The sequence below is a fragment of the Pseudophryne corroboree genome, chromosome 8 (genome assembly GCF_028390025.1).
Source record: "Pseudophryne corroboree isolate aPseCor3 chromosome 8, aPseCor3.hap2, whole genome shotgun sequence".
Lineage (NCBI taxonomy): Eukaryota > Metazoa > Chordata > Amphibia > Anura > Myobatrachidae > Pseudophryne > Pseudophryne corroboree.
Window position 1 is genome coordinate 52,340,834 of NC_086451.1, and position 14,618 is coordinate 52,355,451.

Below are 14,618 nucleotides of genomic sequence, written 5' to 3' on the forward strand. Positions count from 1 at the left end.
GCTTGCACATTCCGTGGCAGGATTGCCACAGCCAAAATCAGTAAAAGCCCATTCCACAAGGAAAGTGGGCTCATCTTGGGCGGCTGCCCGAGGGGTCTCGGCTTTACAACTTTGCCGAGCAGCTACTTGGTCAGGGGCAAACACGTTTGCTAAATTCTACAAATTTGATACCCTGGCTGAGGAGGACCTGGAGTTCTCTCATTCGGTGCTGCAGAGTCATCCGCACTCTCCCGCCCGTTTGGGAGCTTTGGTATAATCCCCATGGTCCTTACGGAGTCCCAGCATCCACTAGGACGTCAGAGAAAATAAGATTTTACTTACCGATAAATCTATTTCTCGTAGTCCGTAGTGGATGCTGGGCGCCCATCCCTAGTGCGGATTGTCTGCAATACTTGTATATAGTTATTGTTACAAAAATTCGGGTTATTATTGTTTGAGCCATCTTTTCAGAGGCTCCTTTGCATTTATCATACTGTTAACTGGGTTCAGATCACGAGTTGTACGGTGTGATTGGTGTGGCTGGTATGAGTCTTACCCGGGATTCAAGATCCTTCCTTATTATGTACGCTCGTCCGGGCACAGTATCCTAACTGAGGCTTGGAGGAGGGTCATAGGGGGAGGAGCCAGTGCACACCACCTGATCCTTAAGCTTTTATTTTGTGCCCTGTCTCCTGCGGAGCCGCTATCCCCCCATGGTCCTTACGGAGTCCCAGCATCCACTACGGACTACGAGAAATAGATTTATCGGTAAGTAAAATCTTATTTTTTTTTAACTAAAATCATTTGGGATAGGGTTAAATTCATGTTCTTAACCTAATTCACTCATAAACCCCCCGCCCAACAATTGTGGAGCGGTTTTTGGCCAAAGAAATTATCAGTTAAGTGGTTAAAGGGCGCTCTGTGCTTCTACACAGCTGAAGCATCCATTTTATTGGCTATATTTTTGACTATTTAGTTTTAATTGGCAGAGAACACTGGCACCTGTGTAACAGTGGCAGCAGGTACTTTGTTGACAAAAGCTATATTAAGCCCCTTTCATTGCTATGGGTGAGTGACAGTTGCCTTGTACACGTACGGGCGAGATACACTTGTTCTCTGCTGTGAGTAGGGCTCCAGGAAGAATACTCACTGATCACTTAGCACCAGGCAGATGAAGATTCCCTTCCCCACTGTTGGATGAAGGGGCAGAGCCAGTAAAGCCATCATATCACCAACATGCCAGCATCAGGCACGGCTTAGCACAAGGCAGAAAGGAGAGCCTGGGTGTGATAAAACTCCTTCCTGGTTCCTACAAAAATAGGTGTACCTTCATTTTAAAAAGGATAGTACGCCCCAATAGATGATCTATATAGGTACATTATCTTGGATTGACCATCCGCTTTCCAGCTAGGTAATGCAAATGCGTGTTCTGTGAACATTTACTGAATTCCTTCTGGTGGAAGTCTGAGAACAGTGTGCACTTTACTATTTTGCCACCTAGAAATGATTGTGGGCTATAAACGATACAATGCTATTTTGTTAAGAAAATATAACTCTTTCTGTAAAACAATTCTCAACATTACATTTGTTATGTCTCCAGTCTGAAAAGTAGGCTCAGCACCGGGGTGAATGAGAACCTCAGCAGCAAAGTGTTTATTGCGGGAACAGCTTAAATTTTCCCAAAGTAACTCCATGATGTCCCTGTATCATTTGAACGCATTCTCATAAACATAATTGCCACACCTCTGTGTTAGCGTCTAGAGCATTTGGCCACTTTTACTGTACACGGTAATATATTACAGTCTCTATACCAATCATGTAAGACATGTCCTCTTATTGGTTTAGGTAATCATATTCTGCCTGACGAGGATTTAGCCGCATTTCATTGGAGCTTGCTGGGTCCAGACCATCCTCTCGCAACATTAAAGGTGCGCATTACTCCACATCTGTTGTCTCTATTAATGGTGTGACATTGCTGCTTGAAATTTGAAGCCTCTCAGAGAGGTAAACATATCAAGGTAGAAGCTTTTAAGATGTACAATGAAGTATTATTTGAATATACACTGAAATGTAGGAATTTTGTTAAGAGTTGGTTTGCTGGGATTCGCCAAGTTCATCGGCAGGATGTAATGGAGTCCGAGATCGCACAAGGTGTGGTATGCTGGGCGATCTCAGAGGTTTTTTGTATAGGAGCAATCACTTATGGTATGATTTAAATGTGAAGATTGCTTGGCATTTCATTGGTTTGAGGTTTCTTTACTTTTATGTAATGCTTGACTGCTCAGTTCAGACGAGCTGTATTTTAATCCTGACTTCCCCAAAGTGTGATCATTTGTCTGTTCTGAGTGTTACTAACATGCTGACATACAATTGCACATAGAACATATATTTTCTAGTTAAATGAAGTCTAGAATCTCCTCACATACAAGTAGAAGACCGTATGACAGAATGAGAGAGCGCTGATTCCCCATCAACCATCAGTGGGAGAGATAAATAACGAATGGGGAGAAAGTCTGTTTGTAGAACACTGGGCATATAAAACAAAATTAGAGACAATTAGAGGGTCTCTACACCAAAAAACATTTTTTTGTTTTTGTTTATTGTGGATGTTGTTTAATAAATGTATTCCCGTTATCCTGTGTTGTTGGGAACCAGAGCAGGGATTTTGCTGTAGACCAGCTTGCATAGAAACAGTCATAGGAGTAGAACTTTATGGAAAGTGGACCATACATGAAACGTCTGAGAAGTTTTTTTGTTTTTCTTTGATGGTTGCATAGCAGTACATACAGCCGACGCTTGTGAACTTGGAAGTGGAGGAATCTTTGAAAATAAGGAGACAAAGTGCATTATTTGTTTTGCCTACATAGTCCATGAATAAGAATGGGAAAAACAAAAAATCGAAATGCCTTGGGCCAGATGTAAGATACCGACTGTTTTTTTAAAAGTAGCAATTATTTACAAGACAAAACCAACCTGCTTTTGCTTTGTAAATGATTGCTGCTTTCAAAAAAACGTACAAGTTTGTCCGGAATCTCTGAGCTGCTGCCGTCTCACACTGTATTACATGCGGCCCCTTGTGTTTATAAAATATAAGATGTCCTTTAACCTTTGTGTAGAATAGACACACTCTTTTAGACTATTGACATTTGTTTCTTTGTTACTGACACATTTGAAGCTTTGTCTTTTTGTTGTTGTCTAGATTTTGTTGATGAAATTGCTAGGAGCATTACGCACAACCCTCCTTCCCCCGTTCTAGCCCCATAACCCTTTTGAGGTCATTTTTCTGAGCCTTTATTCTGAACTTTTTCCAGGTGCGTGCCCACCAGCTTGTCCTGCCACCTTGTGATGTGGTAATAAAAGCCGTCTCTGAGTATGTGGCAACGATCAAAGATGCCTCTAATTTGGATGCAGTGGGGAAGGAAATATTCCGATACTCGCAGGTGAGCAGAGTCTGTGGGCGTGTATGTACTGGACGCACAAGGCATGACTTGCTTTTACACATGGCACTACTTGGCATATGACACACTGAAATATTCTAATATTTATTTTTCTTTAATATGTGGTTTTAACTTCTACCTGTCATCCTAAATAACTATATTGTTGATGGTACATGAAAATTGCCAATGTATAGTTAAAGCCATGTTTCAGATATTGCAACTGTTTTCATATTTACTCGTGTGTGTGTGTGTGTGTGTGTGTGTGTGTGTGTGTGTGTGTGTGTGTGTGTGTGTGTGTGTGTGTGTGTGTGTGTGTGTGTGATTTCTCTCCTGGCAGACCAGCATTCTCTAAGGCCAGCTGTGTTTAATGGATTGTCCCCCTTTGGACAATTCCTGCTATCACTTCCTCTGGTCTTTCTCTATCAGATCACAGCTGTGCATTGCCCACGCGGTCCGTAAATACTGGGCAGAGGGTATACAAAGACGGCTCCTGATAAAAGAGAATCTGAAGCTGATTTATTTAGGAGCTGAGTTTACTACATACTCCCATCCTAGCTGCTTGAATACATGTGGCAGGTTTTCTTAAATAGCAGCGGTTATCCATAGGTGGATAACAGTTTCTCTTTCATCCACTAGGGCACACTGGAGTCTGAAGACACTGGGGTATAGACGGGTGGCTATTGGGAGCTAGCACTTTAAGAATGCTGAAAGCGTGAAGACTCCTCCCCCTCTATCCACTATCAGCCCTTAGTTTTTTAAATGTGTTGATTCAGCAGACATTGCAGTTGTTCAAAAGATAGTTTGTACCCTTACTTATTCTAGGTCATTTATGTAGCTTCTACCTATTGTGGAGCGCTTGACAAAGATTATTTAAAGGCTCCGAACACATGCTGTTAGGTCTGACAAAATGTAACCTAGTGTATGTGTCTGTGTTAGGGGATATAGATTGTATGTTCCAGTAGCATATTTTGAAATGTGAGTGGTGACTTTAAAAGATTTTGAGAGCTTGAATGTGAAAATAAAGAGAAAGATCAAATCTGCCCCCCCCCCCCCATGTAAGGTAATGTATGGCGATCGGACTTGTTAGTGGGAAGGAAGAGAGGGCACCTAATGGACGGGACAGCAGGTAGTGGTGGTAAAAGGTCATGTTAGGATGTATATAAGCTATTGTCTGCATAGAAGTACAAAACTTTAATTTAAGTCACTAGATAGAAGTGTCACAACAGAGAAAGACAATTGCTGGGGCACAGCAAGCCAAAAGAGCATGAGAGATGCTTTAAAGTCTTTTATGTAGATGCTATAGGAAGTATAGAAGTCACATTTATACCAAAGTGTATCAGAGATTGGATGTTTAGTTAGTTATCGGGGTAAATGTAATAGCCTGCCAACTGCAGGTATCGGCGACTTTCCCAGCGAATCTAGCCGACTCACTGGGAACCCGCTGATATCTGCAGTTCAGTCTCTTACTTTTACCCCATCATCTTGTGTCAAAGGCAACAGGTAATCCCGGAGTACTGGTAAAAAAAAAGCTAAAGGTTTAGTTGTAGCATCTAAGAGACTGGTGGATAGGTTAGTTAGGGGGAAGAGGTTTCTTTAGTATGTTGGGAGAAGAGTACTGGAGAGGAGAGAAAATGGGTTCCCAGGTCGCCTGTTTTGGTCAGAGAGGAGAGCAGAGAGTAGGAGGGATATGAGACTCCTCCTCGGTTCAATAGATACTTTTTGTGTCCAATTGTGGTCATCTTGTTTTAAAAATAGAGCATGAGATCTTGAGCTGTGAATATCTTGTCTGATGGACCTAATGATGGAGATAAAGAAAAGTGTACACTGTAGAGATGAGCACTCTACAATGAGATGTTCGGCTTGAGGTGTAAGAGCAAAGAATGCACGTGTCATGTAAGAAGTCTGCAGTGGAGCGTGCTTCCTGCCAGAAGTGCGGGGAAGTCTCTCAGGCTGTACATAACATTGGCAGAAATAGCAGATTTGAGGGTTTATTTGCCCACACATTTTAGCCACGCTCACTAAAAGGTTGGGAAAGAGTAAATGTTTTTGTTTGGTAAAGAACTGTTAGCATTCAATGGACTTTGCATTCGTAAATAATAGTACTGTTGTGACGTTGTCCATTGTTTCCTGCATTATCCATTTCAATCAGTTGTTTTTTAGGACAGTGCACACCTACACCTGACAGAAAGGGGATGTGGCCTCCTGGTATGGGGTGAGGCTTAATGGCACGTGCCCCCCCATTCCATCACTCATACAACAGAAAAGGAGACAGATAATGGGTGAATGAATAAAAACGTGCCATACTCACTCAAGCTACAGCATAAGCGCCCAATGTCACCTCACATACTAAAGATACACACGGATAAAACCGGAAACAAACACTTGGATCACGTAAAGGGGGGCTGTGGAGTGTGACAAGGAGCCTTGAGTGATATCACTGCCCACTTTCCTCCTAAACAGGCCTTGGCCCATCTCCCCGGCCACCAAAACCCGCTCTCCCGTACCGCTTAGCCTCGTCCTCAAGCTTTAGCTGGGGCCAGTGTGACGCCGCAACTCCCCTCCATTACGTTATAACTGGATTATACAGCTATCAAATTTGTTATTTAACCTAAGGTTGCACTGGACACTAATAATTGCCTAATCTGTTATTTATTTAGTTTTTTTGTGCGTTTGTGAATGTTTTCTATAATAGATAACTCCACATTTTAGCTTTTTATATTTTCCTTGTTTAAAAATAAATACATAAAATGACTGAGAAAAATAATTTCACCTATACCATGCTAAAAGGGATAATTTGCTCTTTAGTCCAGGACAGAAGATAAAATCGAACGATTTAAGAAAGCTGTGGAGTATTATTCGGTTGCAAACAAACAGCGTCCACCTCAGCTCAACACCTCTCCTTTTCTCAGTGAGTATTGGACTGTGGACCATGTCTGAAGTCCATGCATGCAGACTGGTTAACGCTAAGCTATTGCTATTATTAGAGTTCACTTTGATCCTATGGACTGATGCTAAACCTTTCTCATAGTTGCAGGGTATGGGCCCAATCAATTTGGAGTTCCCCCTCTACCGCACAACCAGATGGGAGGAGTGCATGTTGGTAAGCCCATGGTGAGTCATTTCTGCATTCCGGCCATAATAACTGAAACAGATACTAGATGTGGAGTAAATACCTCTGTTTCTTTTTCTTCAGATCCCTTAATAGTAAAAAAAAAATTGCTATTTAGAGCTAATTGAAATAATGTAGAATGATAAGTATTTTGTGGTTCTTTATTTGGAATAATAGTTAAATCTTCAAGACAGACTGTTGTTTTATACCCGTCTCTCCTTTTGTTCTGTATTTTGACTGATACTAGCTTAGATCGCTGACCTTTAAATTGAAGCCGTGGTGCAAAGAAAAAAAGGAGCATGGACAGGGGAAGTTGATCATTCCCCTCCTGTCATCCCCCACCCCCTGTTCCGTCATGTCCTGTTTACAGTGGCTCTCTACTCTGTCAGGCTGATTTTCCATGGGTGATCTCTTTGCAAATATCCTGTTATAAACCAAAAGGGTGGATTTAACACTGACCATAGCGCAGATAGAGATATCTTTTTCTTCCACTAGGGGGCACATGTTACCGTGAGTATTGCTGGAGAGCTGGAGTCAGGGCACCTGTGGTTTTGTCGTATGCTCTCGTCTCTTCTCCCAGGGTAAAGTGTGTCCAAAGCTATTCAGTTAGCAACTCGCACGTAGCCTTCAGTTTGCAGTCAACGCTTATTCCTGTTTTCACCACTGTAGAGGGTGTCTAATTGAATGGCTTTGGGCACTGTATCCAGGGGAAGAGACTGTCTGTTACACAGCACATCCTGCGGGGATTTGAGTTTAGTTTCCTCGCCAGTCTCTACTAGCGAATTCTAAACAAGTTGTTAAAGTGTAAATGTTGTGTAAAACTTCAAAAAGAAGAATGAAATGAAAATATAGAAATATTTGAATCTGAAAAACTGTTGTCAAAGCACTTGGTTTCTAAATCGTCAGTAAACGCTTTGTAATGCAACGTTTAATTTTGCTTTTGCCAAAGTTTTTTTGTTTTCTTTTCAGACGTCTTAATACCACAGCTTACTTACAGCCCAGGCCGTGGATCAGTGGTATAAAATAAACATGACATGTCCATTATGGCAGTTGCTCTGTGTCCCCTCCTTTTCAGAGGTGGAGCAGAGAAACGGATTATAAGGAGGAGCTGTTGGTTTGTTGCTTGCTCCGTGATCCTTCATATGTCTGTCTCCGTGATAAAGAGACCGTGGCTTGTGATTTCTTCTCCAGTGCATGTCCGGGGGTAAAGTTACTCAAGTGCGGGTTTATAGAAGTGGATATGTTGCCCCTAGCAACCACATATTACTTAGCGTCTTCTAGAAGATAATAGCTAGAATTTGATTGGTTTAAATGGGCATCATCTCCACTTCTGTAAACCCACACCTTAGTAAATATACTCCCCAGTCCACTGCTATTTGCTGAATAGTTTCGCAACTCTGTGTTCAGGTAAATCTTAAAAATTCAATTGATCTTGTTTCTTCCTTTAGTTTGGACATCAGATGCCTGCAAAGCTACATTATCAGCACCACCCATTTCCTCCTGGTCCCAACTCTGGTTTTGTATTCCCTACTCACCACATGGGTGATTTGTCCCACTTCCACGATGACAGTCTTTTAAAAGGGGGTCCATTTTCTGGCTGGTCCATGCCCTATGACACGACTGCTTCCAAGTTCCACAATCATTTGACTTTGAAGCCTTCTCCATCATCTGGCCATGAATCGTCACCATCCTCTTCCTCTGATGAAGATCAGAATGGTGCCACATCTAAGTAAGCATATCATCCAGTTACAGCATCTTCATGTTACTTTTACTAACCATAATGTCATGTGATGTGATGTATTTTTTTGGGTGGAGGAACGGTTCTTATCAACTGAATCCCCCACCAGTGACATACTATGGTTATAGTGTTGTTCTATGATTAGAATCCAATGATCGCTGTGCTGGGGTAAACAGTTATCTGTACCAAATTGAAGGGGTAGTGAAAGGAGTGAGGATATGGGATGCCGGTGGGGCAGTAGCAGAGAGAGGCAGAATGTCACAGCTGCTCTATTCTTTAGTGTGAAAGTAGTGTTGATGCCGTGGCCTTTCCACATCTGCATTTCCTCTGTGGTATAAGTCTGAGGGCCTGATTCAGGTATTTAGCAAAGCGAGAGAAAAAAAGCACAGAACTGGGCAAAACCATGCTGCACTGCAGGTGTGGCAGATGTAACATCTGCAGAGAGATTTAGATTTGGGTGGTTTATATTGTTTCTGTGCAGGGAAAATACTGCAATTTAGATTTCAGTTTGAACACACCCCACCCAGATCAGTGCAGCGCAGCATGGTTTTGGGCAGTTGTGCGCTTTTTGCTGTGCTTGAGACGTTACCCTGTCCGTGTTGTAGTTGAATTATGATGTTTCCTTTTGAAATGACAGCTAAAACCCAGGCCTCTCCCCCTGTGCACTGATTAGCTACACCAGGCATCAGCTTTAAGTACCTAACTATGCATGTTTTTATTGAGGCTTTTTAGTTATTGTTTTTATCATGTGTTTTGTGTACCTTTTTTATTTTTTATTTTCTCTTGCATCCATAAAGGATGTTGGGGGAATCTAATACGATGGGGTATAGACGGGGTCCAAAGGAGTCCCCGGTTTATGGTGTGGCAAAAACGCAGGGGAGGCATAAGGGACCCTCCTGGGGCGACCCACTATAGCCCTCCTGTGTACACTGGCAGCGGTGGGTAAAACTAGCACTTGTGTGATGTTTTCTACTCTAAAGGGGACTTTTGCCAGTATAGAGATTACTGAAGCTCCGGTGCCATTACAGGGGGTGGAGCTTTCTCAGAGCGGGACCAGCAGCGTTTTGGCGCCTTCCTCTGCTTACAGCTGCACCAGCAGGCACACACAGCTCCTCCAGATACTCAGGATATGCTGGAAAACTGGTACAAGGGTGTAGCAAAGGGGGAGAGCCGCTATTGTACACAATCTCTGTCCTTAAAAGGACAAAAATATTGATGTTTCACCGCGATATATCAGCTTATAGCCTCACTGGGGCTGTCTAGCTTGGATGTGCTGGTCCCTTCTCTCTGTCTCCCTCTCACATACATTAACTGCAGGCTTGCTATTATATTATTTGTCTGTGTGTATGTGTATATGAGTGTTTACTGTAAACATGGTAAAACACCTATCCTGTGAACAATGTAGTCAGTCCTTACAGCTCAGTGAGGGGGCTGGGGGGGGAGGGTCAAGAGCCTTCCTGGCTAGGTGCTATAAAAATCATGATGTCAGACATGTCATCTCAGCTCACTGCTAATACTCAAAAGACACAACAGCTGCTGCAGGCTGTTGCAGACCTGGCTGCAAGGGCAGATATTCCACAGCCCCCCGTCTCTAACTCAGGACCACTCAAATGTGCGTTACCTGCCTTACTTTCAGACTCTGATGACGAGATACAGGAGGAGGGGGAGGAATTGGAACCCGTTACTGGGGATTCCCCTTCTGCACAGGGTATTGAACCCCTCATTTTGGCTATACGGGACGTGTTAAAACTCCCTCTAGAGGACGCTGTGTCACAGCAGTCGTTTTCTTCACACAAAATAAGCTCAGTGTCACTTTCCCTGATTCTGCAGAGTTAGATGACCTATTTAAGTTAGCCTGGAAAAATCCAGATAAAAAATACCAAGTGTCAAAACGGTTTTTGCACACTTTCCCATTTGCTCCTGAAGGCAGGAAAATCTGGGAGGAACCCCTGGCTGTTGATTTATCCGTCTCTCGCCTATCTAAGAAGGCGGTACTGCCAGCTCCGGGCTCCTTTACCATAAAGGACCCTGGGGATAGGAAAATAGAAACTACCCTGAAGTCTATCTACACTGCAGCAGGTATATCACAAAGACCGGTCATTGGAGGTTGCTGGATGACTCATGCCATTCATACGTGGGCTACTCAAATTCAGGAGGGCCTCTCAGGGGATATACCCCTTGTCACTACTGTGACTCTCATAAAACACATTCAGGACACTGCACGCGTCCTGTGTGACTCTCTCAAGGAGATAGGCAATATAAATGCTAGGACTACTGCTATGGCATAGTCGGCGCGCAGAGCTTTGTGGTTGCGTCAGTGGATAGCGGAAGCAGAGTCTAAGCGCAGTGTAGAGAGTTTCCCTTTCTCTTACGTCCTAGAGGATGCTGGGGACTCCGTAAGGACCATGGGGTATAGACGGGCTCCGCAGAAGACATAGGCACTCTAAAGACTTTAGGTGGGTGTGCACTGGCTCCTCCCTCTATGCCCCTCCTCCAGACCTCAGTTAGATCCTGTGCCCAGAGGAGACTGGATGCACTGCAGGGGAGCTCTACTGATTTTCTCTGAAAAGACTTTTTGTTAGGTTTTTTATTTTCAGGGAGCACTGCTGGCAACAGGCTCCCTGCATCGTGGGACTGAGGGGAGAGAAGCAGACCTACTTAACTGATAGGCTCTGATTCTTAGGCTACTGGACACCATTAGCTCCAAAGGGTCGGAACACGGGTGTCGTCCTCGCTGTTCGTCCCGGAGCTGCGCCGCCGTCCTCCTCACAGAGCCGGAAGATAGAAGCCGGATGAGTATAAGAAGAAAGAAGACTTCACAGGCGGCAGAAGACTTCAGATCTTCACTGAGGTACCGCGCAGCGGTAACGCTGCGCGCCATTTCTCCCACACATACACACACAGAAGGCACTGTACGGGTGCAGGGCGCAGGGGGGGCGCCCTGGGCAGCAATATTAACCTCAAGGGACACTGGCTAATATATTAGATACTGCGGAGGCAGTATAAAGTATATTAGATACTGCGGAGGCAGTATAAAGAATTTGAGCGGGACCGTAGCCCGCCGTTGAGGGGGCGGAGCTTGATCCTCCAGCACTAACCAGCGCCATTTTTCTCTAACGTCCTAGTGGATGCTGGGAACTCCGTAAGGACCATGGGGAATAGCGGGCTCCGAAGGAGGCTGGGCACTCTAGAAAGATCTTAGACTACCTGGTGTGCACTGGCTCCTCCCACTATGACCCTCCTCCAAGCCTCAGTTAGATTTCGTGCCCGGCCGAGGTTGGATGCACACTAGGGGCTCTCCTGAGCTCTTAGAAAGTTATAGTCTTAGAATTTGTTATTTTCAGTGAGACCTGCTGGCAACAGGCTCACTGCAGCGAGGGACTAAGGGGAGAAGAAGCGAACTCGCCTGCTTGCAGCCGGATTGGGCTTCTTAGGCTACTGGACACCATTAGCTCCAGAGGGATCGACCGCAGGCCCAGCCTTGATGTTCGGTCCCGGAGCCGCGCCGCCGTCCCCCTTACAGAGCCAGAAGCAAGAAGATGGTCCGGAAAATCGGCGGCATGAAGACTCTGTCTTCACCAAGGTAGCGCACAGCACTGCAGCTGTGCGCCATTGCTCCTCTCACACACTTCACACTCCGGTCACTGAGGGTGCAGGGCGCTGGGGGGGGCGCCCTGAGGCAGCAATAAAAACACCTTGGCTGGCTAAAATACCTCAATATATGGCCCCAGGGGCTATATATGAGGTAAATACCCCTGCCAGAATTCCATAAAAAACGGGAGAATAGGCCGCGAAAAAGGGGCGGAGCCTATCTCATCAGCACACTGGCGCCATTTTTCCCTCACAGCTCGGCTGGAGGGAAGCTCCCTGGCTCTTCCCTGCAATTCTACAGTACAGTAAGAGGGAAAAGAGAGGGGGGGCATTAAAATTGGCACTGTATACAGTATATTATATAAAAGCTATTAGGGACATAACTCAGTTAGTCCCTGTATATATATAGCGCTCTGGTGTGTGCTGGCATACTCTTACTCTGTCCCCCCAAAGGGCTTTTGTGGGTCCTGTCCTCGTTTAGAGCATTCCCTGTGTGTCTGCGGTGTGTCGGTACGGCTGTGTCGACATGTTGAATGAGGAGGCTTATATGGTGACAGAACAGAGGCCGATATATGTGATGTCGCCCCCTGTGGGGCCGACACCAGAGTGGATGGATAGGTGAAAGGTATTAACCGACAGTGTCAACTCCTTACATAAAAGGGTGGATGACGTAACAGCTGTGGGACAGCCGGCTTCGCAGCCCGCGCTTACCCAGGCGTCTCAAAGGCCATCAGGGGCTCAAAAACGCCCGCTCTCTCAGATGGCAGACACAGATGTCGACACGGAGTCTGACTCCAGTGTCGACAAGGTGGAGACATATACACAATCCACTAGGAACATCCGTGACGTGATCCCGGCAATAAAAAATGTGTTATACATTTCTGACTTTAACCCAAGCACCTCTAAAAATGGGTTTTAGGTTTGGGGAGAAAAAACAGGCAGTGTTTTGTTCCCCCATCAGATGAATAAATGAAGTGTGTGAAAGCGTGGGTTCCCCCGTTAAGAAACTGGTAATTTATAAAAAGTTACTGATGGCGTACCCTTTCCCGCCAGGTGGATAAGTTACGCTGGGAGATATCCCCTAGGGTGGATAAGGCGCTCACACGTTTGTCAAAAAAGGTGGCACTGCCGTCTTAGGATACGGCCACTTTAATAGGTACCTGTTGATAAAAAACAGGAGGCTATCCTGAAGTCTGTATTTACACACTCAGGTACTAGACTGAGACCTGCAGATAGTGCTGCTGCAGCTTGGTCGGTGACCCTGTCAAACAGGGATACTAGTTGGAAAACATAAAAACATATTAAAGACGTCGTCTTATATATGGGGGATGCACAGAGGGATATTTTGCCGGCTGGCATCCAAAATAAATGTAATGTCCATTCTGTCAGGAGGGTATTAGAGACCTGTCACTGGACAGGTGATGCTGACTTAAAAAGCGCATAGAGAGCCTTATAAGGGTGAGGAATTATTTGGGGATGGTCTCTGGGACCTCGTATCCACAGCAACTGCTGGGAAGAAATAATTTTACCTCAGGTTTCCTCACAGACAAAGGTACAATCCTTTCGGCTTCAGAAAAGCAAGCGGGTCAAATGGCGCTTCCTTTCTGTACAGAGACAAGGGTAGAGGGAAAAAAGCTGCACCAGTCAGCCTGTTCCCAGAATCAAGATTCTTCCCCCGCCTCCTGTGAGGCCACACCATGACGCGGGTGCTCCACAGGTGTAGCCAGGTACGGTGGGGGGCCGTCTCAAAAAATTTCAGCAATTAGTGGGCTCGCTCACAGGTGGATCCCTGTTTCTTTCAAGTAGTATTTCAGGGGTACAAGCTGGAATTCGAGATGTCTCCCCCCAGCCGTTTCCTAAAATATGCCTTGCTGACAACTCCCTCAGGCAGGGAGGCTGTGCTAGAGGCAATTAATAAGCGGTATTCCCAGCAGGTAATACTCAAGGTGCCCCTACTTCAACAAGGACGGGGTTACTATTCCACACGGGTTGGGGTACCGAAACCGCATGGTTCGGTGTGACCCATTTTATATTTAAAATCCTTGAACACAAAAATTCAAGTTCAAGATGGAATCGCTCAGGGCGGTTATTCCAAGCCTGGACGAGGGGGGTTACATGGTATCCTGGGACATCAAGGATGCTTACCTGCATGTCCCCATTTACCATCCTCGCCAGGAGTACCTCAGATTTGTGGTACAGGATTACCATTACCAAGTCCAGACACTGCCGTTTGGACTGTACATGGCACCGAGGGTGTTTTATCAAGGTAATGGCCGAAATGTTGATACTCCTTCAAAAAAAAAAAAGGGAGTTGTAATTATCCCGTACTTGGACAATCTCGTTATAGGGGCGAGGTCCAAGGAGCAGTTGGTAGTCGGGGTAGCACTATTTTGGAAAGTGCTACAACAGCATGGTTGGATTCTAAACAGTCCAAAGTCACAGCTGGTTCCTATGACACGTCTACTGTTCCTGGGGATGGTTCTGGACATAAACCAGAAATAGTGTTTCTCCCGGAGGAGAAAGCCAAGGAGTTGTCATCTCTAGTCAGAGACCTCCTGAAGCCAAAATAGGTAGCGGTGCATCATTGCACGCGAGTCCTGGGAAAAATGGTAGCTTCCTACGAAGCAATCCCATTAGGCAGGTTCCATACAAGAACTTTTCAGAGGGACCTGTTGGACAAGTGGTCCGGATCGCATCTTCCGATGCATAGGCTGATAACCCTGTCTCCAAGGACCAGGGTATCTCTACTGTGGTGGCTGCAGAG

At 45.1% G+C, this 14,618-nt stretch overlaps 1 protein-coding gene across 1 annotated transcript in view; it reads left to right on the top strand.

Moving 5' to 3' along the window:
* FAM120C (family with sequence similarity 120 member C) overlaps positions 1–14,618 on the top strand; it is a 127,997-nt gene that overhangs the window by 26,951 nt on the left and 86,428 nt on the right. The window contains exons 3-7 of the mRNA XM_063936371.1: positions 1,825–1,907; positions 3,291–3,419; positions 6,222–6,324; positions 6,445–6,527; positions 7,974–8,254. Of these exons, the coding sequence (XP_063792441.1) occupies positions 1,825–1,907; positions 3,291–3,419; positions 6,222–6,324; positions 6,445–6,527; positions 7,974–8,254 (679 nt within the window). The remainder of the gene's footprint in view (positions 1–1,824; positions 1,908–3,290; positions 3,420–6,221; positions 6,325–6,444; positions 6,528–7,973; positions 8,255–14,618) is intronic.